The following is a 23973-nucleotide window of genomic DNA, read 5'->3' as shown; positions in this document are numbered from 1 at the left end:
TGTGTGTGTGTGTGTGTGTGTGTGTGTGTGTGCGTGTGCGCGCGCACATGTTGGAGCTGGACCCAATCCGAGGTCAGCTGCATCTCACAGGTGCACACGCAAAGCATGATCTCGTCCACGGCGCCGTCCCGTGATGAGAGTGGACAGCCCACACCAATGACTGCAGGGTCCCTGAGAGGGACCAGGAATAAAACCGGCCTGTTGTTTGGGGGGTGGGTGGGGCGCGCCTCACCTTTTCTAAGAAATCTACAGACTTAAGTTGTTTTATTTTCCTTTCCCGTATCTCCTTTTCTCTCTCTGTCTTTACGGAGTCAGTCCAAGTAATGATTATGGAGTTTCAATTTGCACAGATTTCTGTATTTTGCTCGAAAATGGACTCTGTTAAGACTTTATTTATTCCTCCTGGGACTAAAAGTAAAGCTAAAACACAACAAAGACAAATATGCAGCTGTGTGTGTGTGTGTTCGATAATGTTGAGTGTTGTCAGCTTCTCTCCACTAACTGCAGCAAGCCGGTTCCTTTTTTAATAGACGTCCCGCGAGCAGGACTCGGGGGCAGCCTGAAGGGGCGGGGTGCAACAACGTATTTAAACGCACTGCATAATTAATGTTTAGGCTGAGATTAAGGGGAGAAACATCAGCGCTATCTCTGCGCACCCGGCAGAGAGGGAGGGAGCGATACGAGTTGTACCGATTGCGTTTGACGTGGCGCAGCGGCGACTTCCCAGGGACGATATGGAGGAGGAGCGAAGGGCCTCTCGTAAACGCGCCGAGGTCACCAGCTCGGGCTCTCGGGCCGGGGAGCTGCGAGCCTTGGATTGAAGGTGTGTTGCTTTGCGTGGGGGCTGCCGCTGAGTCACGGAATAAATCACAACACAGGAGGACATTCGGGAAAGTAGACACTTTTGATATCTCTCTCTCTCTCTCTCTCTCGCTCTCTCTCTCTCTCACGTCAAGTCTCCCTCGCACAACTCTACTAGCTGATGCGCCCTTCTTTCATTCATCCCCTTTCGTCCGGCGTTCTCATCCTGCTGTCACTTTCCCAGCCTCCTCTCCATCTCTCACGCCGCCTTTCATCCCCCCCCTCCGTGGGCAACAACTAGATGCGAACCAGTACGTGAGGAAGACTTCCATTTCAGCCCACCAAAGCCTCGTAGGAGGTTTTCTAAATGAGTTTCTCTAAATTTCCCGGACTCACGAAGGGACATTCGCACATGCATAAAAACAAAACAGATCAAATCTTCGATAGTCTCTTTTCCCGCTTGGCGCCGGGAGCTGAGTAACAGCAACAAGGTGTGAGGCCGGTGGCTCTCTTCAAACACTAACGGCGTGCAGTGAAGACGTGCCTTTTCTGTTGTGAAGACAGACCTCCCGTTTGAGGTTTCCTCCTCCTGTTTGCGCTTATCATTGTTTTGGCTTCCCGTCCCTCCTGCCGGCCCTGTTGTTGTGTCTATAGACACAGGTTGTCCCCGCCATCTGACACCAAACATCGAGGAGTGCTTTTGTTGTCTCTCAAGATTCTGTTTTTCCGTTTTTTTCGTGGCCTGAGCAGATTCCCCATCTGCAAACCACCTGCCTCACCCCGTCTCACCCCGCCTCACCCCGGCCGTCCAATGCCGGCCACGCGTCAGGCTTTTCCCATTTCCTGTGGCTGTCGCACGCTGTCAGGGTGCTGGGCCCATATCACATTCTCCGCAAAAAAACAAAAACGAAGAATAACAGGGTTGAGCTCGGCTGAGCTGGGTTTAGCACGGCTCTCTATTGAGATAAGAGGCCTATTGTAGCGGCAGACTAGCTGGGTTTAATTCTGCCTTCGGGGCTTGTCGCTGTGTCTGTTCTTTTGTTGTCTGTAGGGGAAGCTTAACTCTCTGTTTGTATTTTTATGTGCGCATGTAGTGTGTGTGTGTCCCAAATTTGTCTGGCACCGATTTAGGGCCCAGACAAGTGCAGTGGAAGAAAGGCACAGGAAATACCAATCACGCTCTCCCAAACCAGGGGACGGCCACCGGATGTGGATCGGTCTTAAAGTTTGTTTGGGGCGGAAAGGTTCCAGAAGTAGATTTTAGTCAATGAACGGAACTGAAGGTGGAAGCAGTGCAACTTACTGTCAACATCTGCACGTGAAGCAATCCATTTCCCGTCGACAGAGCGATGTAACGTGGTTGCCGGTTGTTTTCCACTATTAATTACAGGGGCAGGTCAAACGTGTCATGTCGGACGTCTGCTTCCATGTTTTCAGTGAATAGATGTAAGGGGGCGGGTGGGTGGGCTGCTATGCACCGATTACATCATCCAATGACATCTTTCCCACAGTAATGAAAGCCCGGCCTGAGGAATGCCCCCCCCCACAGTTGTCCCCCCCCTCCCCGTCCCCTCTTTCTCTGTCTCTCTTTCACATAAATGCGGTTGACTTGCAATTAACCCATAAAAGGCAAAAGTTTGTGGCCGGCGGTCCATAAATAGACTGACATGTAGCCACATGTCTTCCCTCGGTACCTCAAGCGAAGCCCTCACCCGGAGCTCCGCTGTAACGTGACGGAGCCTCAGCGAGCGGCTCAGAAGGAACTCGCCCCCCCCCGGCACGCGGGAGGGGTGAAAAGCGCTTGAGCGGCGGCCAGCCACCACACTGTGGAGGGTGGAGGCCGAGCTGGCATCGGCTCGTGGCTGACCAGACAGGCAGGGCCGCAGCCTGTCGGCGAGTACACACAGCGAGGGGAGGGCACGGCTGCAGCATATGGTTCAAAAAGAGAAGGAGAGAAGTCGCCGGCTGCACGGGATGAATAAATAATAGGGAGGGCTGAGGGTAGCGTTTAGAGGGTTAGCAAATGAATGGGCGAGCCCCAAGATTGGGCATCTGTCAGAGAGAAGGGGGCACGGGGGGGCAGGGTGGGGTTGTGGTGAAAGGGTGCGGTGTGGGTGAAGTGTAGGTTGGGCCAAAAAGTCTCAAAAGACAATAGCGAGCAAACGGACAATAACAATAATCTGCCAGACGGTTCTCTGGAAGACGGACTAACGCAGAACATTTAGAATAACGGCGGCGGTTTGTCGTTTGGAGAAGGCTCTTGTGTGTTGTGGCTGCGAGCGACCGGCGAGCTACTGATGAACTGTGACACTGTGCCTCCTTAACGCCGCGCTCAAGTCACCACGCGGAGTTCCGGGTCCTGGAGCCACCCGAGACATGTGCGGGGGGGACTGGGTGTGGAATCAAGGGTCACTTGATGTGTGGCCACAGCTGGGAAAGTGGGGGCAGTGGGGAGGGAGGGAGGGAGGGAGAGGAGACAGCTGGCAGAGCAAAGGGTGAGTGTAACGGGGAGCGAGTGTGACAGCCACACTGGCTCCTTTGTTCCCACGCAGTTGTGCCCGTCGCAGCGAGTAGACGTCTGATCTGTGGACTGACTGGAATTCTTTCACAGCACCTAGACAAGATACGCAGTCTAGCATTACACAAACTCCCTCCCGTGTTGTGTGTGTGTGTGTGTGTGTGTGTGTGTGTGTGTGTGTGTGTGTTCACTCCATACCGTGGAGAGCGGGCGATGTCGGCGGGAGATTTCCACCAGGTGGCCCGTAACCATCTTCCATAATGTCAGGGCGCCGGTGGAGCCCTTATTACACTTGTGATGATAGTCATCACTGCCAACGTAATTGTAGCGCAGACGAAATTGAACAGTAGGCTGTTCTCGATCTGCTTAGGTAATGAGTGTTGTGGAGCGCCTGCGTTCTCTCCCGGGTTGTGGTTTAATAAGAGGAGTAATTTTTGTGCGCGCTGTGGTCCTTCTGGAGGACCTGCTGCCGTGTGCATCGAGCCTATCAGGGAGCGATGCCACTCGAGACGGCGTACTCGGCTTTTCTTTTATTAAACCTGTCTGTTGTGTGTCCAGATGGGCATTTATCTTTCTCTGCATGTAGACTCCACGAAACCAATAACCTTTGAATAATAGACCAATGGGTAAAAGGTGTATTCCGCTGCTTATTCCTTCCTACTTAAAAGGTGTTTTTATTTCTTTTCCTCTGAAAGCGCTACACTAAAGTGGCCACTCTCTTACCACCATTTAGCTTTCCAGTAATTTTTTTTTCTTCCAGGGGTTCAATGAGCCCTTTCAGCTCCTGGCTTCTTCCTGTGAGTATCTGAACCATTTGCTTCAAGTAGGACATGTAAAAATAGCCAGATCAATCCCAAATGTTCTCGGGCTTTTCGCACATCTCCATCTAGGCTAACACAACCCAACGGGGGATTGAGTGACACGACATTCAAAGCCCGGCCGAATGACTGGCACACGGGTACTTTGCAGAAGGGGATGTTCATTAAAAATGTGACTGGTGCTGCGGTTCGAGCCTTGACACACTTTAAAGGCCATTAAAGAGGCAGCGGCGGATTATGGTTTGTTGGGTTATGATGATGACCTTTTGGTTATTACATGCTTCAGCGGCGATGGTAATCCTCTGAGCGAAGTGGAGACCATGTTGCCATTAAGAGATGTACATGACGTGTTCAACGCTGCAGCGGGGGGGGGGGGCAGAAGGCGGTCAAAGAGCAAACATTGATTTTTCTTTTTTTTTGATAATGTATGCGTGCCACACAGGCCAAACCTTTGAAAATTGTTGTTGTTATTGTTGTTGTTTTTAAATGAAATAATTGGCCATTAAATTGACCCATTAAATCCCAACTTTGTGTACAAGTGGCCCCCAGCACGGTGCTTAAAGTGTGGTGAACTTTGGGCTTTCGTTGGAAATGTTGGTAGCCGAAGATACGCCAGCGTCCACTGTGTCGTCCGAAACGGTGTCGTATGAACACCATACGTTTCGAAAAGGGACGTTTTTTGTACCAAGAGACCATGACATATTAAGCCCCGCACTTGCCGCGCTTTGCCATAGAAAAGTTCCCCTTTCTTTCAAAATGGAGTGAAACTAAGCCTTTTAGCTACAGTATTGTTCTTGCATAATCCTGGCTGCTCTATTCCGGGACATCCACGCGGCTCACGCCGGGCCGGCCGAGTGCTCTGCTCCTTCTGTGGGTTCGTGGGTGTGTGGGCCAGTAACGTCCCAACGCACCAGCCCGCTCGCTTCTGAATGAGCAAACAAGAGATGCGCCATTGTTATCATGCTCGTGAACAGTCGTAATCCAGTTACGGGGCGGAAGGTCCCTCAAGAGCTGGATCCATTTCGCTGTACACAGCTGGCTGTGATGAGAGCACCGCTTCCCGTGTTAGTGGAAGAAGAAGGAGAAGAAGAAGAAGCCGGGAGGCAGAGGGGAGGTTCAGGTCCTCTGTCCATTGCCTGTGTCTACATTTGTGTTGGTGTAAGCACATCTTCCATTAGAACCTTTGGCCTGGTGCTTTTGCCCGCCTGCCGTCTGGGGTGTAATTTTAGCACTTTTGAGGAAGTGTGATTGCAGCCCTTTTTTTTTATTTTTTTATTTCCAGACTCATGACCGAATTGAAAGACACTTGTTTTTGACCTTGCTGAAATGAATGCTGCAGGCCAGTTAAACAGTGAATGAGTGGATTTTAAGGACATTTTGCTCAGCGGGGTAAAGCAATTTCACTTTCCAACTGCTGCTATTATATGGATTTTTTTCATTTCCGCAAAGGCTTTTGTCTGAGCCCGACTAGTATGTGCTGGTAAAACGTGCCTATTACGACGCCGCGCTGGAGGAGAGCCATTGATTTTCTCCGCAGTAATGCAGTTTGAATAGTTACACCATGTGGGAACTGCAGCTGCTCATAACTTCGTCTGTATTTCTAATGAGGGCTTCGTCACATGAAGTTTTGGTGTCTCTTTAGGCAAAAGGCACCGTTGCGCCTCTTCTGAAATGCCCCCTCTAGGAGTAAGGGGGCGGCGCGAGACGCTCTGTTCAGTTGGAGTAGTCAAGGTCACTTTATGACTGAGGCTGTTTTTTTCCTGCTTGTGAATGAAGAATGCAAGTGCTCGTCCCTCCTGAGGCTACAACTCCTTCCGCCCCCTGCAGCGCACACACACACACACACACACACACAGGCGTCACGGTTGGACAATGGGGACTATAGACCTGTTTCCATGACATCACTTTCCCACCAACCAAAAAGCCCTTGTTCATTCCCGCCTCGATCACGTGACCCGGCAGGGTTTTTGTGTGGTCCCTGTCCCCTGCACACATTCCCACTCGCACACAAATCTATACGGGAGAGGATGAGTGACATTTTTCAGTATGGCGCGTTTCATGGAGGGTGAACTGCACCCCCCCCCACCCCCCCCCCCCCTGAGGAATCGCCCTTTGATGTGGTGTGTTTTCATTCTTTACAAACTGTTGTCTATATGGAAACAAGGCGCACAACTCTTGTTGTGTTTCTTTTGAGCTGGCTTCAGTTTTCAGCACTCCTTTGATATTCATGGTGTTTGCTTTAGGCAACAAAGAAGGAAAAGAACCAAAAGTAAGAAATGTCTTCACTAATGCTCCTCCAGCTTTATCTGGTCTTGTGGTATTATGGATAAGATGGTACTATATCCTGGTTTTAGGATAATAAATGAATATAAAATATTGATTTGGGAGTACAAGCGTTCAGACTGTTACTACATTCCATAAAAAACTACTAATAATATGGAGAACTACCGTATCTGCATATTATTTCCAGGCTTTTTGCTCGGCCACCTTTTGATCATGAGCTGCACATACTACACTATTGTAAATGTCAGCCCTGAAGCGTTGCTATTCTCTGAGAGACCATGAGCTTTTCTGTCAGTTAATATTTGAGTCATTTATTATGGAACACTTTAATAGTACCAGTGTTGCTACTGAAGTACGTTTTTATACCACAATAAACGTTTGGTTAAATCCCCTCTAGCATGCGTGGTGCTCGGCTTCATAAACACTCCCATTGTTTTTAGTGTTGTGATGACACATTCTAGTCTTCTTTCCAGCTCCCCCTAATGGTCCGGCTCTGTCAGTTGATTACACCAAAGACCCCGGAGGGCCGGCAGCGAGACCAGCGACCGAGGAGTCCTCCGCGGACGCACATATCATAGGAGACATTTTTATCTCCCAAACCCACGTCGCTGAATGAGGTAATTCGAGGTTCATAGGCTGCAGTTATCGGCCTCATCATTTCGACTGCGCTCCATAAAAGGTCTTTTGGTGAAGATCAGAAGGGACGGGTGGTTGAGAAGCAGAAGGGAGGAAACTTCTGGCGTGGCGTCGTCAGCGGTGGCAGCAGCAGTAGTATTTGTGTCATCGCACGTCCCTTCCCTAAAGAACCACAGCATGCGCACAACTAAAATAGATACTAATGCCACCCTAGTTGCAATCGAGATTTATTTACAGAATGAGGCAGTATTTTCGTAACTTATCATTTTTTTCTAAATATCCGTCAGTTTGGAAGAAATTCTAGATTAATTTTAGGATTCAAGACGGGGATCAGAGTACACTGTGGGGAGTGAACTGGGCTGAGATGCCTGAGAGCAGAAGGTCACACTGTCAGTGACTCTCTCAGCCTGTGGGCTCACAAACGCACAAACGCACACACACACTTTTTCTTCTTTTCCCTGATGGCAGTGAAAAGCCTTCCAGGGTAAACACCTAATTGTGCTCCTCTTTTCTGTTTTTGAGCTCTCATCGGCAACCTTGATGCTTTGTGATATTGGGTTGCGTAATGGGGGAGGACAGCTTGTTATTTTTAAACCTAAATAGAAAGGAGATTGTGCTTGAACACGGCACGCGGCCTATTGTGTTTCGGTTAGCGAGGCAATAAAAGGAAAAACAACACGTGGAATGGTGGCCTTACATAACACTCTTCAATACACAAGCTGCGAGTACCGAGGACTAAAATGTACACACAGGGGTGATTTTTTATTTTTAGAGGTAATGTTTTCATGAGCACTTAAATATCACAAGTTGATTGATCCGGGAGCAGTGGTGAGCCCGATTTGGGAGCGCGTGTCACCACGTTTGCGCGCTCACTTCTCCGTATTTATAAATCTGATGTTGGACGCTGTAAACGCTCAATCCATTAGAATACAAATTCAGATGAACGCTGTTGATGAGATAATGGCACATGGCCGTCAAACATTTTCCTCAGCGATATTCACTGAATATCACATGACCACTTTGTTGTGATCCATTGTTCATGTAGTAATGAATGCATTAATAATAAAAATGGGTCGTCGTGGCGCAGGGGTTAGAGAAGGTGTGCTGGGAAGTACAAGGTTGGTGGTTCGATTCCAGGCTGCCCCATGTTCCATGTCGAAGTGTCCCTGAGCAAGGCACCTAACCCCTAATTGGTTAAAGTGTAATGTAAGTCGCTTTGGATAAAAGCGTCTGCTAAATGACCTGTAATAAGTAATAATAATAATACATTTGTAATATTATTCCCATATATTCTCAGTTAAATAATTGATAGCTTTGGGAAGTGTGTTTCTTGCATAGAGTAGGTGAGAATATTATTACTACTCTCACACTTGTGTAGTAATGATGAAGCTGTTAGCGTAGCTGGGCTTTGTCAGACTAGCCGGTAAGATCTTGTTAGTTCGGTTCATTCTTAAATTGTGGTGTAGAAACTTGTTGGTGCTGGACAATCTTCTGGATGGACCCTCGGCGCGCTGGTTCTCCATTTGTATTTCCGCTTTCTCGTTTAATCGCAGCAGCGCATTCAGCATAGGCCTTCTTTTTGTACGTCGCCTCCTTTATGCCATGCAGGTTTAATTTATTTTTTCCGCCGCTGGTTCCCTGGACCCGTGTGGCGTAACTCTACCCTGAGACGAGCGGGGACATTAGCCCGAACACTCCAATTATCACTTATAAAGTATCACAGTGGATAATAAGAGGATGTCGGTGAGACCCAACTAACACTGGGACGCTGCTTGACATTTCATGCAGTTGCGTAGACGCAGGAGTGTTGGGTCCAATTAAACAGCTGCTGTAGCTAACGGCTCGTAAAATCTCCGTGGCCATTTAGACGGTTTCTTTCCTGGAGAAAGGTTGTTCTTAGTTCTAGTTCTCAGTTTGTCCATTACTTTGTCAAGACAATGATGTATTATGCCATGAACATGGAAAACTAATGGAAAAATGTCATCTCTGCATGTTTGCAGACCAGCATGCGCACGCAAGGATTTTTGTTGATGTTGATCTGGACTCCAAACTGCAACATGATAAGGGATCTCCTGCTGAATATGGCCCATGATAATTAAAGTTAAAGTTAAACCCATTTCAACCCCCCCTCCCCCGGCCAGACTTCCAAGCAGGAAGTCTGTCTGCTGTGTCCTCTACGTAGCAAATGGCTTTTCTCATTTCATTTGGACAGCGGTAGTAACAGGCAGCATATGTTAACTGAGCAGCGAGCCAGAGGCACTTGTTTTTCGTGATCAAGGCCCAAATAGATGTTTACTGTTGAGCCGGTGTTGTTTTGGGAAGGAGCACATTGTGTGATCGTACACCTACTCGCGAGGTGTTGTTTAGCAAGGCCGTGTTCCAGCTGGCTGTGCACGGTAAACATTTATAACGCGACCGCTGTATGTTCAAATGCACGGATCATTACTAATGGAGTTAGTAAAGCATGTTACCCGTCTTCAAGTGGAATACATTCGGAAAGGGGTTTTAAATTATAGATGGTCCCCCTGAGGTGTTGTGGATTTATATTTTCCCGGCAACGTCCTCTGCAAGCTCTCTGGGAGTGTGATTCAATTCATGTTTGTAATATATATATATATATATATATATATTATGAAAAACATAAGAAAATGAATAAGAGAAATGAATTGAGCGAACAACATCAACACCTGTCTGACATTATCACGCGGCATCTGCATTTAAACACTTTGAGTCTTCAGCTGACACTCATTTTAGAACTATTTTCATTATTGAGGAAGAGAGGGATCCACCTTTCGTTGCTGTTCCGGAGGTTTCCTCCATTTTTACCCTGTTAAAGAAAATGTTGGGAATTTGTCTTTACCTGCAGCGAGGGTTGAAAAGGACAGAGGCTGTCGAATGAAACAGACTGTAGATCCCCTGAGGCAGAGTTTTTGTTATTGGGCAATATACACATTTGCCTTTCTTGACACGCATTTCTGCACACTGGTTTTACTGCGCTGCTGATTTGATCTTCTTCTTGCCTTGTAAACAAAACAATTGCCTCTAAATCACTGCTGGACCAGCACGTAACATTCCCTGTTTTGTTAGTCAGTAATATCATATTTTCACAAACTTAAGCCTTTGTGTTTTGTAGCAGTAATTATGTCTCATATTGCTTTCAAATCGTGCTTCAACAGAACCCTCCGTGCATACTAAGGCTGAATAGCTCCTGATTGGATCAGCAACCAGCCGAGTCAGTCGGGTTAACGGCAATCCCCCCAAACTACAATGTGCTGCTGACCAAGGAAAAAAAAAAAGATCATTCAACTCTGCCGTTTATAAAACCAGAACAAATGACATTCCATTCCGTCGTTGCAAGAAGCATAAGAAGGGGTGAAGAAGGGAAGTCTGAGCGGTTGCAGTGTGACTGTGGGGCGGACCGAACACAGAGGCCGCCATTCACCAGGCAGCGGAGATGAGAGTTTAGACAGATTATTGAAGCCTCTGACGGGGAGTCGGGCAGAGTCCCCAGCGAGGCTTCACGGTTTAATCTTCCCTGACAGACAGTCGGTGTAAATCACAAAAGAATATTGCTCGCTGTTCTGCAAAAAATCCTTGGTTGGCAAAGGTCCTTTAACATTTTTTTTCCACTTCCTCCGATCTCTACGAACCACGGTCTGCTTTGTTGAGGCCGACCAAAGCACATGACAGCTCGACTTTGTCTCCTTTCCCTTATTTTCTCTGCTTGGCACGGGACAGGACCCGATGAGGATGTGATGGGTTTCTCTTAGCTTGTGGTCTGGTCGCTGTGTTGAGATGTTAATTTACTCTTTGAGTCCTGTATGCATGCCTTTATGAGACCATGGGTGGAGTAACCATCTGTTTTTGTGTGACTCTGTGCGCAGACGGTCTGTTGAGCTCCCAGCCTGAAATGAAAAGATGTCATTGCCCTCCTCGAACAGTAAAACGTTTCATCTGAGCACTTAGGGCCTCTTAGCTCGTGTAAACCGCTTGTTGGGGACTCTTCTGACTGCCTGTTGCATCAGCGGCGGTTTGAGAAGTGAAAGCGTGCGTTGCGTTCGTGCAATCACCTGCTCTGTCGCCTTCTTTCAACAGCAGGAGAGTCGCCAGATACGGCCGAGGTTAGAGTTTGCTTTGAGGGGAAAGCATTGAAGCTGTGGTTCAACTTTTCCCCCCACGCCTGTGAAAATGAATGCGACAGCCAGCAGCCGATGGCTAAACTAGTCTGGAAATCGGGGGAAGGGGGGGAAACTGTCAGAAAACAAGTCAGTTGGAATCTGGGCAATCTGGTCTATATCTTTTGTTTGTAGTGTAAAGACTCGTTATTCCTCCAGGTTGAACGGGTCCTGGCTGGGGGTGTCCAATGCGGAGCGAACCTGTCAAAGAGGCTCCAGCTGTTTATTCTCACAGCAGTGCACCGGAGGAGGGCGAGTGGGCTCAACTAAGTGGATCTTTAGTTGCCACGGAGTGCGTAGTTTCCACCTGTGGATTAGTCTACAGGCCCTTTCTTACTCGCTGCCATCTCATCTGGACATTTTTGCCGCTTCTTCGTTCGACAAACCCGTTTCCTCTTATCTCGACAAACGCCCACTTCCTCCTTCTGTCTCTCTCAGCACTGCACGAACCGAGGTGAGGTCTTTTGTGTACGGCGCATGATGCTGAGGGGGGGCAGATACTCTGACTAAAGTTGATAAAGAAAAGAGCCCCCCCGCCCCCCCCCCCCCCCCCCTCCTCCGCTCCCAGCAGTTGTTTGCAGAAGACGCGGGTCGGGCCAGCAGAAGAGCAAGCGGGGCCGTTTGCTTTGTCGAGTTTTCCGGGTGAGTCCTCTCGCGTTCGCGCCGTGTTTTTGTCTTTCTCTCTTTCTTGCGCTTCCTTCGCGCTGCACACAGGATGCAGTAGGCCTCAGGGTGCGGCTCCGTTCGCTCTGCCTCCTCCCCAGCGTCTCACCGGTGGGCACCAACGCTGTGGTTAGACGTTTGCAGTATGTGGAGGAGCGAACTGCATGTGCCTGCCGAGGGGAATGGAAATGTCAAAGAGCGGATGTGTTTTAAGGCGGTCGAGCGTTCCGGCCTCACTGTTTAGGGGAACATGGAAATGCGGTTTAAATAATTTATGGTTTATGGAAAGTATAGAGAAAGAATACGGATTAATCCGCTGCATTGTGAAGTAGCTTCTTGACAATAAGGTTCCTGCACATTAAACGTCATGGACTAGTTTTGTGCCTACGGGGCTCGTTTTGCGCTGCTGCTTTTTCTTGCCTTCTGGAAAGTGTCTCGTTGTCGTTCGAGTTCGACCCTTCCAGTGTTTTGATGGTCTGGGAGTGCAGGATCCCGTCCAAAGTGCCTCACTCCTTGTTTCTGACTCACTTGTTCACCTCACCTTGTGGGGCTTGCCCCGCTCGCCCGCTCACTATTTGGGCTGAGCCTTTCTCGGCGTCCCCTCTGCTGGCCCGCGTGAGGTCTGCCGGCTGCAGTGGAGGGTTGTTTTCGAGCTGCCGACGCCAACGTTTGACAGGATTTCCTTGTTGCAGCACTTTGTGGGGGGGGGAAACCGCTTTGTGACAGAAAGAGGCACACGGAGACGAGTCAGCGCACTGCTGTCGTCACTCCAATCTCCACATTTGAGAAGACGTCGAACCAAGTTGGATAAATGTAGATCGATGTCCTCGTTTGAAGCGTTGTTGTTGTTTTTAAGTGCTGTTTGCACCCTTTTTAGAGCACGGCACTTCCTCCACGTCAGATCTCGAAGCCATAATTGTGAACCTTGACCTCAGCCTTCCCGCCTATCCTCTCGTCCGCTTAATTTATTGGAAGCTGTTTTTCCAGCCCTTTGTCTTCTAGGCAGCAGCCTTCCTGTGAGCCGGGTGTTGGGTATGTATGTATGTATGTATGTATGTGTGTGTGTGTGTGTGTGTGTGTGTCTGTATCTATGTATGTGTGTGTGTGTGTGTGTGTGTGTGCGTGTTTGTGGGGGATCGAGCATTCGGCAACGACATTTCTCACATGCTTAGTTTTAGTCTTGTCTTTCTGTCATGTTTTGCTAGCGGGACCTGGTTTTTTATATCAAATTCATTCACCTATTGACCTTTTTTTAAGTCTGTGAAATTAGTTAGGAAACCGTTTGATGGCTAAAGAGTTTGAAATGGTGGACTGAAAGTAATCGATAAGCAGATGAAATGGGGAGATGGAAGCAAATGATATATTGTTGAAAACAGTTCAAAGTTATGCATATGAAATCATCACATTTGGTTAGTTGATGTGTAGCGATGAGGCGGCCGGGCTCGAGGAAGGAAACATCAAACAAGTTCAGAAACTCTCCACCAGAATTGTATAACGCAGAAATGTAGACTGGTGTTTAGTTACTACATACTTGTGTTTCTGTCACACACACACACCTCTCCTCCAGGGTGTAACACGACCATCCTGTTGTGTGTGTGTGTGTGTGTGTGTGTGTGTGTGTGCGTGGGCGGGCAAAGGCGTCACACTTGGAGCAACAATAACTCCTCAGACTCATGTCGCTGGCCTTTAGTATCGTCTCTCAGATGAAGGATGGTGCTCTTTAGGTAACATGGTTGTCTCTCTCTCACACACGCACACACACACACACACACACACGCACACGGGGCCCTGCAGCGAGGCGGGCCCTTTGTAGAAGCATCAGATGAAGAGCTAGAAGGGGTTCTTTTGAAATCCACCCAGCACATTGGTTAACCAACACACACACACACACACACACACACACACACACACACGGACGTCTGCATGTATTGGAGCATGATTGTATAGAAGGTTTCTAAAAGGTTTGTTATAAATAAAATCTTCTCAAAACCATGATAATTGCTGCTTAAATGTGGGTGATATTTGACTAGCAGAACATGTATCAATTATTAAACGGAACTTTATTTGTTCAATGAGAGCTGTCAGTATTTGGACCATTTAGCTGATGAAAAGTCAGGTCTTTGAGATTGATTGACAGCCATGTCAATGTATTCTATATCTAAATGCGTATGTATTAGTTCAGACTTTGATCTGAATCGGATACAGAGAACATGATCGCAGCATCCGTTTGGGAATTAACAAAGTGTTGACCTGATGGAGCAGGTGGAGGGAACGCATCCACGCTAAGCATTTGTGGCATAGTGTGACTCGCCACGTGTCAAAGCGATTCAGAGAGCCCTTGTGAGAGAAATCCAAATTCAGTGACCGTCTTCAAGTCTCATTTCAACGCTGACGTAGTTTGTAAACGCGTCAAAGGCTTCGTGCTGGTTGGTCACATTGACGCCGTGTGCAGAGGAACAACTGCTGCCTCATGTTCTCTCCCACCATCGGGGCCCATAACGAGGCCCCGGGGGCCGCTGGCAGCAAGGGACGTGCTGCGTTCGCATCATGTTCCCCTTCACACTCGTGTTCCCCACCCTCCCTCTGTTTGCCACTTTCTCCATCAGCAGATCCGTAAGAAGTTTTTAATTTGGATTGCAAAGAGAAATTGTTGTAAATACAGCAAATAGGCACATTGTTTGCTCCCAACAAGTCATTTGTTCATTAACATTCACGGCGTGTTGTAGTAAGTTATTGCCAGTAGTTGACCCACGCAGTGTGTAATACTACTACATCCATTGATTTAACTAATGTAAGGGAGTGCTAGTTTGGCTTTTGAATTTTCTTTAAGTTGACTTTCATCCTCCAAAAGTTGTATCTCACTTTTCCTTTATTCTTACCTCTAATCTTTATCTACTGTTTTTTCATATTTATCTTTATTGTACATTCTCCCATCCTCTCCATTCTATCGTCTCAGTTCATTTTAAGATTATATTGTCTTTGTCTGCCGTTCTTTAAATTATACTCTTTCTTTCTCCTTTCCTCCTCCTCTGTCATGCTCATCTCTCACCTTCACCGCTGCCCCCCCCCCCCACCCTCTTTCTCTCCCCCTCCCTCCACCGACAATGTGACCCTCACTTTACACGTCCTGAATTATTGAGGCGAAACCCGGCACTCTTGTGCTGCCCAACAAGTTCCAAGCCTTCTCCGGTTCCTCTCCTCTTACCCTTTCTCCCGTCTTTTTATTGATGGCTTTGTTCCTTAATTTGGACCTCAGGGCACCGGATCAGGTCACTGGGTAACTTGAGATTTAGTTTTATTTTTTCGCACCCCTTTCTGAGCTAATCCTGAGTATTTCTGGCTGCTGCAACCCCACCGGTTCGCGCCTCTCTGGTTACTGCAGGTGGGCGAGTGCTTGAAGACGGATTAACTTCACGCGCACACACTCACAGATCGCTGCACTGCGGCCCAGTCTGAGCTTTTGGCAGCGCGTGTAGGATACATTAGTGCAATTAACCAACAGAGAGAAAAAAAAGAAGAGATTGCAGAATCTGTCTAGAAAGCGACTGGAAATGGAAACGACGTCGGTCGTGGTTGACAAAAATGAATGAAGAGTGGAAAAGGAGGAGAGGGATCCTGTATCCTGATCCTGAACGTTTTAAAAAGATGGAGTGAGCTCCGTGTCCCCGGTAGTTTGTTTAAACCTCCGGCGGGGTGAAAAATAAACACGCGCTCAACTCAACCGGGTCGCAGTAAATCACTCGCGCTCACATGCTGAGCTCTGGTAACACGGTTTCATTTACACTGTAAGGAGGCTGCGATTTAGATGCCAGAGCAACAGATTGGGATTTGACAGCGTGTTAAAAACTCATGATGCCGTGTAAAGTTTTTCCCCCCGGAGCAGCGCGTGCCGATGGCATTAAAAACATGTCGATCAAAGTTCATGGTGTGCTGAGTAGGTCAACACATGACAGCAGCACAGACAACGGTACTTTACAATTGAATATATTGTTTGTAGTTTTCAGGTCAAAGTAAAATGTGTACATTTTAGAATATCTTTTTTTTTTTTTTTTAGTTAACAAAGATTTATTGTATGTTAGCAGAATGCTGTGTACTGTACACTTGGATAACCGTTTAACTATTGCGGGTCATATTATTACCGCAATATTCAACACTGAAGAACATTTTCCCCACGTCTCTGGTGTTGAACCGCAGCGTCGCCCAATCTCATTTCACCCCATTTTTAAGGGTTTTACTGTGGCTATTGTGTGTGTGTGTGTGTGTGTGTGTGTGTGTGTGTGTGTGTGTGTGTGTGTGTGTGTGTGTGTGTGTGTGTGTGTGTGTGTGTGTGTGTGTGTGTGTGTGTGTGTGTGTGTGTGTCTCTCGAATCAATAAGCCTCAAGGCCGTCCATCTCTGAGTCATCTGTAGTTCTCGGAAGATAATGACAAGGTGCTCAGAAAATACACACACACACACACACACACAGACTTGCTGTCTTGACTGAACCAAGGCAAGTCCTTCGTCAGGAGAATATCCTTATTTATCACACAAACAAGCGACCACTCTGCTCTTATGAAATATATTTTGTTATTCTTATTTTGGAAATCTCTCAGTTATGGCTGTATTATGATTATTATGCAACGTGGGAACAGAGAACCGAGCACAACAAACCTCTGCTGGGTAATTGACGGTTTCTCAAATATATCTATGGCATTTCTGCACTGCAATTTCATATTTATTCCTCCACCATCAGATACCCAGGTTCTTCTGGATATGATAAGATTGAATTGACTGATATATAATGCCTGTCAATTTATTGAGATGGCTTTAATTTGACAAGTTTCCCTTCTTTTTTGCTTTTAAATTTGTTTTGTTTTTAACTTCTCTCACCAATACACACACTATCACGCCTCGGAAATTGACTTTGTAACATTAAAATTGGTAAACAATTTTCATAAACTATAATAACTCTAAGTTTGCTCTTTTTTTTGGAGTCATAAGAGTTTACAACCATGAACTTGTAAAACATGTTCAATGTAAAACATTTTTTGTAAAAAAAACAGGATTTGACATTTTGACAGTCCGTCTCGAGAGCGGCAGGTTCATGTAGAAGTCCGAACCCCACCCGCTGTTGCTCCGCGGAGGATGTTGCAGCTTAAACTGAATGCCTCTGCATGTCGCTGAACCTGTGCATAGATGACTAACATGCCGTTTCCTGCACAACATAACTGTATGAATCACTCATTCAAACATTCTCTGCATGTGTCGTCTTCTTACTATTCTAGCATAGATTAACTGGAGGGTGCTGCTGGTTTCTTAAGAATACATTTTACTTACATATAAGTAGTTTATGATGTGCAGGTATATGTTCAATCATGTTAATTTTTTTGTTTTATCCGTCGGTCGCTGTGTGGTCTTTCCATTCGCCAACTTACTTTTTCCAGTCTGCTGGCCGCGAGTCATTTTCCTCCTCATGAGGCTGCAGGGAGACCGAGCGGTGCGCAGCTGAAAGCACTCGACGTCACTGAAGGCGAAACCGTCTCGCAAAGTATTTAACTAATGATACAAAACCACTCGAATATTCAGTGAACACACTTGGTCATGTGTCAGTGGTAGCGATTCAAAGGCGGGGTGGGGGTGTGGGGTGAGTCACGTCATATTTGGGGAGTTGTGACAAACGTGACTTGAATATGACACGCGCCTCGGAAAGAAACCGGCATCCACATCTCGAGCTATTGATGCAGCGGCTGCCATGGCAACGGACCACTGAATAAAGGCTATGCGGATCATTATGGGGTGACTCACACATAAGGCCAGGCCAGTCTCGTTACGTAAACAATCTTTAGATTAATACATGCTCATCAAATACACAGATATTCACGCAGCACTGTTTGCATGTACAGAGTCAAACGGACTCCAGATGTATACACAAAAAACATGTTTCATCACTCACTATTTCGCCTGTGCTCATGCACACACTCTGCCAATATCAACACTTGCACTATTCTGCTCATTAGTTTTCTCCTGTGAGTCACCCTGAGTCAGTTTTATTGCATTATGGATTAAGATTAGATATGAAAACAGGCTTCTAAATAGGAACTAGGATGATCCAAGTTCTCTAGAACTGCGAAGAATTCTGAATTATTCAGTCAGTAGCAAATATTTTCCACTTTAACTGTGTCACGATGGCCTTATAGTAGACCCCCCCCTGCAAGAACACCCAGGTAGCTTTACCCAGCTCCCCCCCTGTGGGGCTTGTTTTTCCACTACGGAGCTTATTTTAGAAAGCCACGGGGCTTCAGGTCAAGCCGACTGTCTGTCGGACATCACCGTAGTCCTCTGCACAGGGGCGGAACCCCGGGAGGGGCTACCCAGGAGGGGGCGGGTCCCATATTTGAATGTGTGCCCCTGATTTAATCGCTATCGCAGCACCAAGGCGGGAGGGGGGGGTGACTTGAATGGCCGGAAAATAATTGATTAAACAGACCCCCGAACACGAGAAACACCCACGTATCTTTTTGATAAACACTTGAATTGGACTGAAATATAGTTTTATAGCTGAATAGTCGTCCGTGCTCTCTGGTGGGCAAAAGATGTGAAGGAGCCACTGTTTCCTGGTGATTTTAAAGACATATTTGGCATTTCTGTTTGTTTTATGTTGTCAATATGCTAATGTCCACGGATGTACTCGTCTGGCCACAGAAGACATTACTGAAATGTTTCCACACGCTGTTTTGTGCTGACCTTCAGGGGCTGAATGGGAGGAACACTCCTATAAGCAGAGGAAGCATCTCTGCTCTATAAGCTGCTTTAAAAAGCTGTTTCTTGGTGGCTAAAGTGCTGCATCATCACAGAGCTGCTTCATCTGTGGAACTGCAGTCACCTTTTTTTCCTGTGGAAGAATCTCAAAGGAATCAGATGCTTTAGTCGGGCTGGTTTGTGTCTCTCTGCTGTTTTTAAATGACTGAACGGAGGCAATAAAAAAAAAAGGCTTTTTCTATTCTCTCACCTGCTGTGTCCTCATTAGCAGTTCAACTTTGAGTGGAATTAACAGTCCCAACAGCACGTCTAAATGTTTTATGTTCCAACAACTGCAAATTAAATTGGGTAGCTTCTTGAAAAAAAAAAAGACTGAATGTGTGCTTTAGTTTGTAAAAGCTGGTGTTAAACCATAAACTTGTGTATTAGAAAACAATCAAACAACTCTAATAAGCAGTCAAACAGTCTAATGTTCTAACGTGCCTCGTCTTCCTCCACCCCCCCCCAGCAGGTTTGGATGAGCTACCTCCAGAAGTCGTGACCGAGGGGCGAGAGACACACACCCACACAACACACCCCACCCCCGCCCCGCCCCCACCCGTCAGCCATGCCGCCGCCGGCAGACATCGTGAAGGTGGCCATCGAGTGGCCGGGGGCCTTCCCCAAGCTCATGGAGATCGACCAGGTACGTGTGTCCTGAGTGACCGATCGGCACATTTGGAAGACAAAGCCGAGCACACGTTCTGTCTCTGTGACACTGAACAAGGTGCCTGCTTTGTCTGAACGCAATATTTGTACCGTAACCCGCCGTTGTCAACATAAATTGGGTTGGTCTATGTCTAGAAAGGAAAGGCGGATGTGATAACGGCATCATCCGTCTTTGTTTGCTCCTAACAATTACACTAAGTACCCAAAGGATGTGGCGTAATTACGGAGGTATAATAGGCATTGCAGCCGTGGCTTTGACACCGCTGTGAAGATTCAATGTGACGATTGACCGCGGTAGAAAACGGAGCAGGTTCTTCAATTTAAAGCTAACCAGAACTGCAAAATAATAGTGAAGACATAATCAGGTGTGGATTATTTAATATGAATTCTGTAATTGCTAAAGTAGCTCTGCTGTTGTACTCAGGGAGCTGTGTGTACTCAGTGAGAGCTCATTTGTGAGTGAAAATAAACATCACCATGTAAACGCTAGTGTGCAACTGCAGCTGTGTTTTCAGTCAGTTTTATTTTTAGATTAATTTGGGGAGGAATCATTTTGCTAATAGTGTTCAATCAATTTGATCCAATTGTGACTCTTTTATGGATATGAAATTGATATTTTAGTTTCATAAACGTAATAGTTCTGATTTCACATCCCCAGTATTTAAAGAAAGTAGTGCACACAATACAAGCTGTAAAAGTAAGAAGGCTACAACAAGTTATGATACATATTCAATCACTAGTTCAAAGCTTCATGCTCATTGCTGGTTGTGATCATTAACTTTATTTACAAGTTAAGTTACCTATTTAGAAGGTGTTGAAAGTGGAACAGATTAGAAGGGAAAATTGATTTGATTAGAAAACAGCATCAGAATTCTCATAATTCTCTTTATGATTAAGTTGCTTTAAGTCAAAATGGTGCACTCATTTCTTCCCGCAAACTCTGATAAAACGGGGATGCCGTTTGCCTGGTCAGTGCCAACAGCCCAAATACGAGTCCTCGGGTGAAGGCCACGCTGATCATAGCTGATGAAATTTTAATTAAATAATTTCACCCCGTGTGAAGCGGCTTTTTAAGTTTTCAAATGTTTGTTTGATTACACATGCAGTGGTCTAAATGGCCTGTTCTCTGGGTGACTAATGCTTGTACAAGCTGTGAGTCACCCTGACAACCGGAGCCGCGATCAACAATCTCAATGGACTCGCCGCTGAATGAAACATTGGACTGCGGCGTGCGTGTGCTTCTGGGTTCACCGCGAGGGTCTTGAGGCGCCGCAGTGTAGAGTTGGGGATGTCGTTTTTAACGTCTCGTTAACAGCGGAGTTTTTCGCAGCCTGAATTGTTGAAACGTCTCCATCTCCACTTTGGTCTTTCTGACGTCTCCAAGCAGCCTCCTCCCCCTCCCTCCCTCCCTCCTCCCCCTCCCTCCCTCTGCTTTTATCTAATTTTCTTATCTCTCGCTGTCATCTTTCTCTTGTTCCTCCACGCTGTTGCAGCTCGTTGTCCTCCTTTGCTTTCTCCCCTTTTCCCCTCCTCCTCTTACTCGTCCTCCTCCCATCTTTTGTTAAGACTGTAAACGCTTGTGCTTTTCCTCCTCCACCCTGGGCCCCCACCTCTTCCACATCCCTCCACGTCTCCGCGGTACAATGGGCCCTGCAGCAGCGTACGTCTGTCTGAGTCATGCCGTGGAGAGTGGGCTTCGTTTCTTCAGTCCCACAGAAAGTGTGTGTGAATGGATAGATGCAAATCTGCGTTGTTGTTTTTTTTATGGGTAGAACTCTGCATAAGTGACTTTGTGCGTTGGCGTGTTTGCATGGCATTACTATTCCTGTGTGTGTGAACATTGCATATGTATTCATCTGTATGGGGGATTTATCTGTATTTGTTTGTGCGCCTGTGCTATGTGTGTGCGCATATATATATATATGAGAGTGAAAGGGTTGCACCGTGATTTCAGTAGCTCTCCAAATACCTTCAATGCCTCGGAGGCACAAAAGTCTGACATTTGTGTCGTACCGTTGGGGAATTGGTGCCGGCTATTGTAGTAAAGAATTTGTATTTGTCAGAAATGTAATCGAGAGCCGGGAGACGACATGGTGTTGGTCTGCGGGGGGGAAATACGTTTTGGAGATAAGCAGTAGAATTGAAGTCAAGAGGAAATGTCCTGGTATTTTATACACTACAGTGTGACGCAGTATGGAAATACGTAGATCTAAAACCCGTTGGTTACATCAACATATTTTTGCTCTAACAAAGGACATTTTCTCACCTCTTTGAGCTGATGCAGCGCAACGTTGTTGGTATCAGTTGCCTACTTACACATGTAGGCGTTAAGAGCAACAGTATCATTCATTCAGAATTGTGTCTGTGGCCATCAGATGAATCGGTAGGTCCAATCTTCACCCGCTCATCAGCTCTGTTTTGTTCTCTTCCGACTCCTGAGCCTGAATGTTGCACTTTGAGGTTCACCAGCTACACACAAACCTGTGCTGAGCAGGTAGCACCCAGTGGCCTCATCAACGCTTCATTATCACCACAAGAATGTTGTCCATGACATGTTTTACCTTCCGTTTAGTCTTTCTTTTCATAAATTGCAAATGCTGAAACAGTCCTCATATGATGACTACACTTTGTTCGTACACTCGATAGTGCAAAGTATAAAGTATAATCACTCGTGACCAATCGGCTGTATTCTTGCTGCAGTTGAATGTGTCAGTAAATCATTCAGGGACAGCTTGTGTAAGAAACCTAACAATGATTTAGTTTTTTATGGCCTATGTGGCTGCACATACAAGTTAAAATGTTTAAGTGGGACACAAAGATGTGACAAAATGTACCCTTGAAATGTAGTGATGGTTTGAAATCGCTGGGATCGGTCATAAACTAGCAGGAATGACCTTGGAAAGAAAGAGAGAGTATATTTGCAGAATCGTGTCAGATAACAGGAGCTAAAGGACATCGCGTTTACGTAGAAGATGGATTACAGCTTTGCTTTTGACAAATACTCCAGTGCATTAGGTGAATACTGTAGCTGAGAGCGAACCGTAAGACCGAAAGATGTGGTGGGAAATGTGATGAAGTGGAGGAAGAGTAGATCGTAAATGGGATAATGCAGGTGGTGTGACTCCTACACGACGAGACAAGCATGCGTTTGGACCCCAGAGGAAATTGAATGAAAGGAGAAAATTGAGGCCATAGAACAGTTGTTCAAGGCGGGAAAACCGAGGAATTATTCCTTGATTTGAAATGTAAACAAACTAGTCCAAATCGCTTCCTTTACTGAAAAGGGCTGTGTGAGATAATTTCAATGTATCTGCTAAATATAATCTACATCACAAAAGAGACACACATTTCAAACCGAAATCTCGACCAACCGCAGGCAAAGAAAACACCTTTAAATGCAAAATGTAGCACTTGCTGACAATCATTTAGGGGACTGCAAAAGATTTTCGCGCCAGTACTAATGAAGTTTGACTTTTTTATTTATTGCGCACGCGGTAATATAGTACCCTTTTTAGGTTTCATAAAAAGCAACTAAATTAAACATAGAGGTTTATTAATAATGCAAGTAAAAACTACTGCTTCGATCATGTACTAGAGAAGGAATAGCTTAGAAATCCACAAGTTGTTTAATGTCTTTAAAAATATTGCAAACCAAACTCTTTCTTTGATGATTGAGCATATTAATAATTTTGAAAAAGGGCCAGTTGAACAAAGAAATCTATTTAAGCCAGATGAATTAAGTAATATTCATGTTCTTAAATGTTTCTAAAACAAGTTTTTTGATATGCTATGTCTAATATTCAGTTCCAGGTAAAAAAAAATGTAATCGCACAGTTATAGTAGTTTTGACATTTGTGCGTGTGTGCGCGTTGGTCGCAGAGAGCCTGAGGATCGCATCATTGTTGAGCATGCAGATACATACTACCTGGTATACGCTTTTATCCTCGCCTCATCCCTCCACATGCACTTTGCTTACTTGCCATTAGCTTTTCCTCTCTGTTCAACAACCGTTCTCATCCACTCTCCTCCTCACTCACGTCGTTTTCCGTTGTTTTTTTCCGCCTTCATCTTATTCCGTTTGTGAATTTCTCTTTTTTGATGAATGTTCTGTTCAAATAAAAGCCGCCTCTCGTGTCTCTTGTCACCTCTCTGCCTTTTTTTCCCGTCATCCACTGTGTGCCCATCATTCTGCCACCATTGTGTTCCCTCTGCTAATCCTCATCACTGCAGTTTTCGCTCTTTGAAGCGGCCGCTCGTGTTGCTCTGTGTGTAAATCCCCAGCGACGCATCAACGCAATCATTGTGACTGTAGTGAGAAGCTCATTTAATTGCTTGGTGTGTGTGTGTGTGTGTGTACACAAGAGTGTTCATGGTTTAACCTTCTGCGTATGGATAACTGCCCCTTAACCATCTTTACAACACTCTCTTGGTTCTGAACATCAGCTGGCGGTCGATGGAGCGGTACTAGTGGTCCCCATAATGCAACAGAAAGTAGCTCACAATAGCCACTGTACTTCAATGATGTACAGTCCCAGAGATGAGTCCCTCCTATTAAAAGATGAACTGGTCATTATTTTAGAAGTTGAAGAAATTGTTCAAATAGAACATAGATGGACACAATCATTGAACAAT

General features: G+C 46.2%; 1 protein-coding gene across 37 annotated transcripts in view; it reads left to right on the top strand.

The window, feature by feature from the left end:
• elmo1 (engulfment and cell motility 1 (ced-12 homolog, C. elegans)) overlaps nt 1-23973 on the top strand; it is a 72361-nt gene that overhangs the window by 4120 nt on the left and 44268 nt on the right. For 10 of the 37 annotated variants that reach the window (XM_078081690.1, XM_078081703.1, XM_078081706.1 and 7 more), the window contains one exon: nt 19145-19318. In XM_078081690.1, coding sequence (XP_077937816.1) covers nt 19241-19318 — 78 coding nt within the window. In that variant the 5' untranslated portion in view covers nt 19145-19240. Of the gene's footprint in view, nt 1-6133; nt 6258-6893; nt 7038-11460; nt 11874-12026; nt 12927-19141; nt 19319-23973 lie in introns of those variants that run through there. The other 27 variants (XM_078081704.1, XM_078081693.1, XM_078081701.1 and 24 more) reach the window with 14 other exon arrangements.

This window comes from Gasterosteus aculeatus, chromosome 10 (assembly GCF_964276395.1).
Source record: "Gasterosteus aculeatus chromosome 10, fGasAcu3.hap1.1, whole genome shotgun sequence".
Classification (NCBI taxonomy): Eukaryota; Metazoa; Chordata; class Actinopteri; order Perciformes; family Gasterosteidae; genus Gasterosteus; species Gasterosteus aculeatus.
The sequence above is the reverse complement of the archived record's forward strand: the minus strand, read 5'-3'. Positions and strand labels throughout refer to the sequence as shown.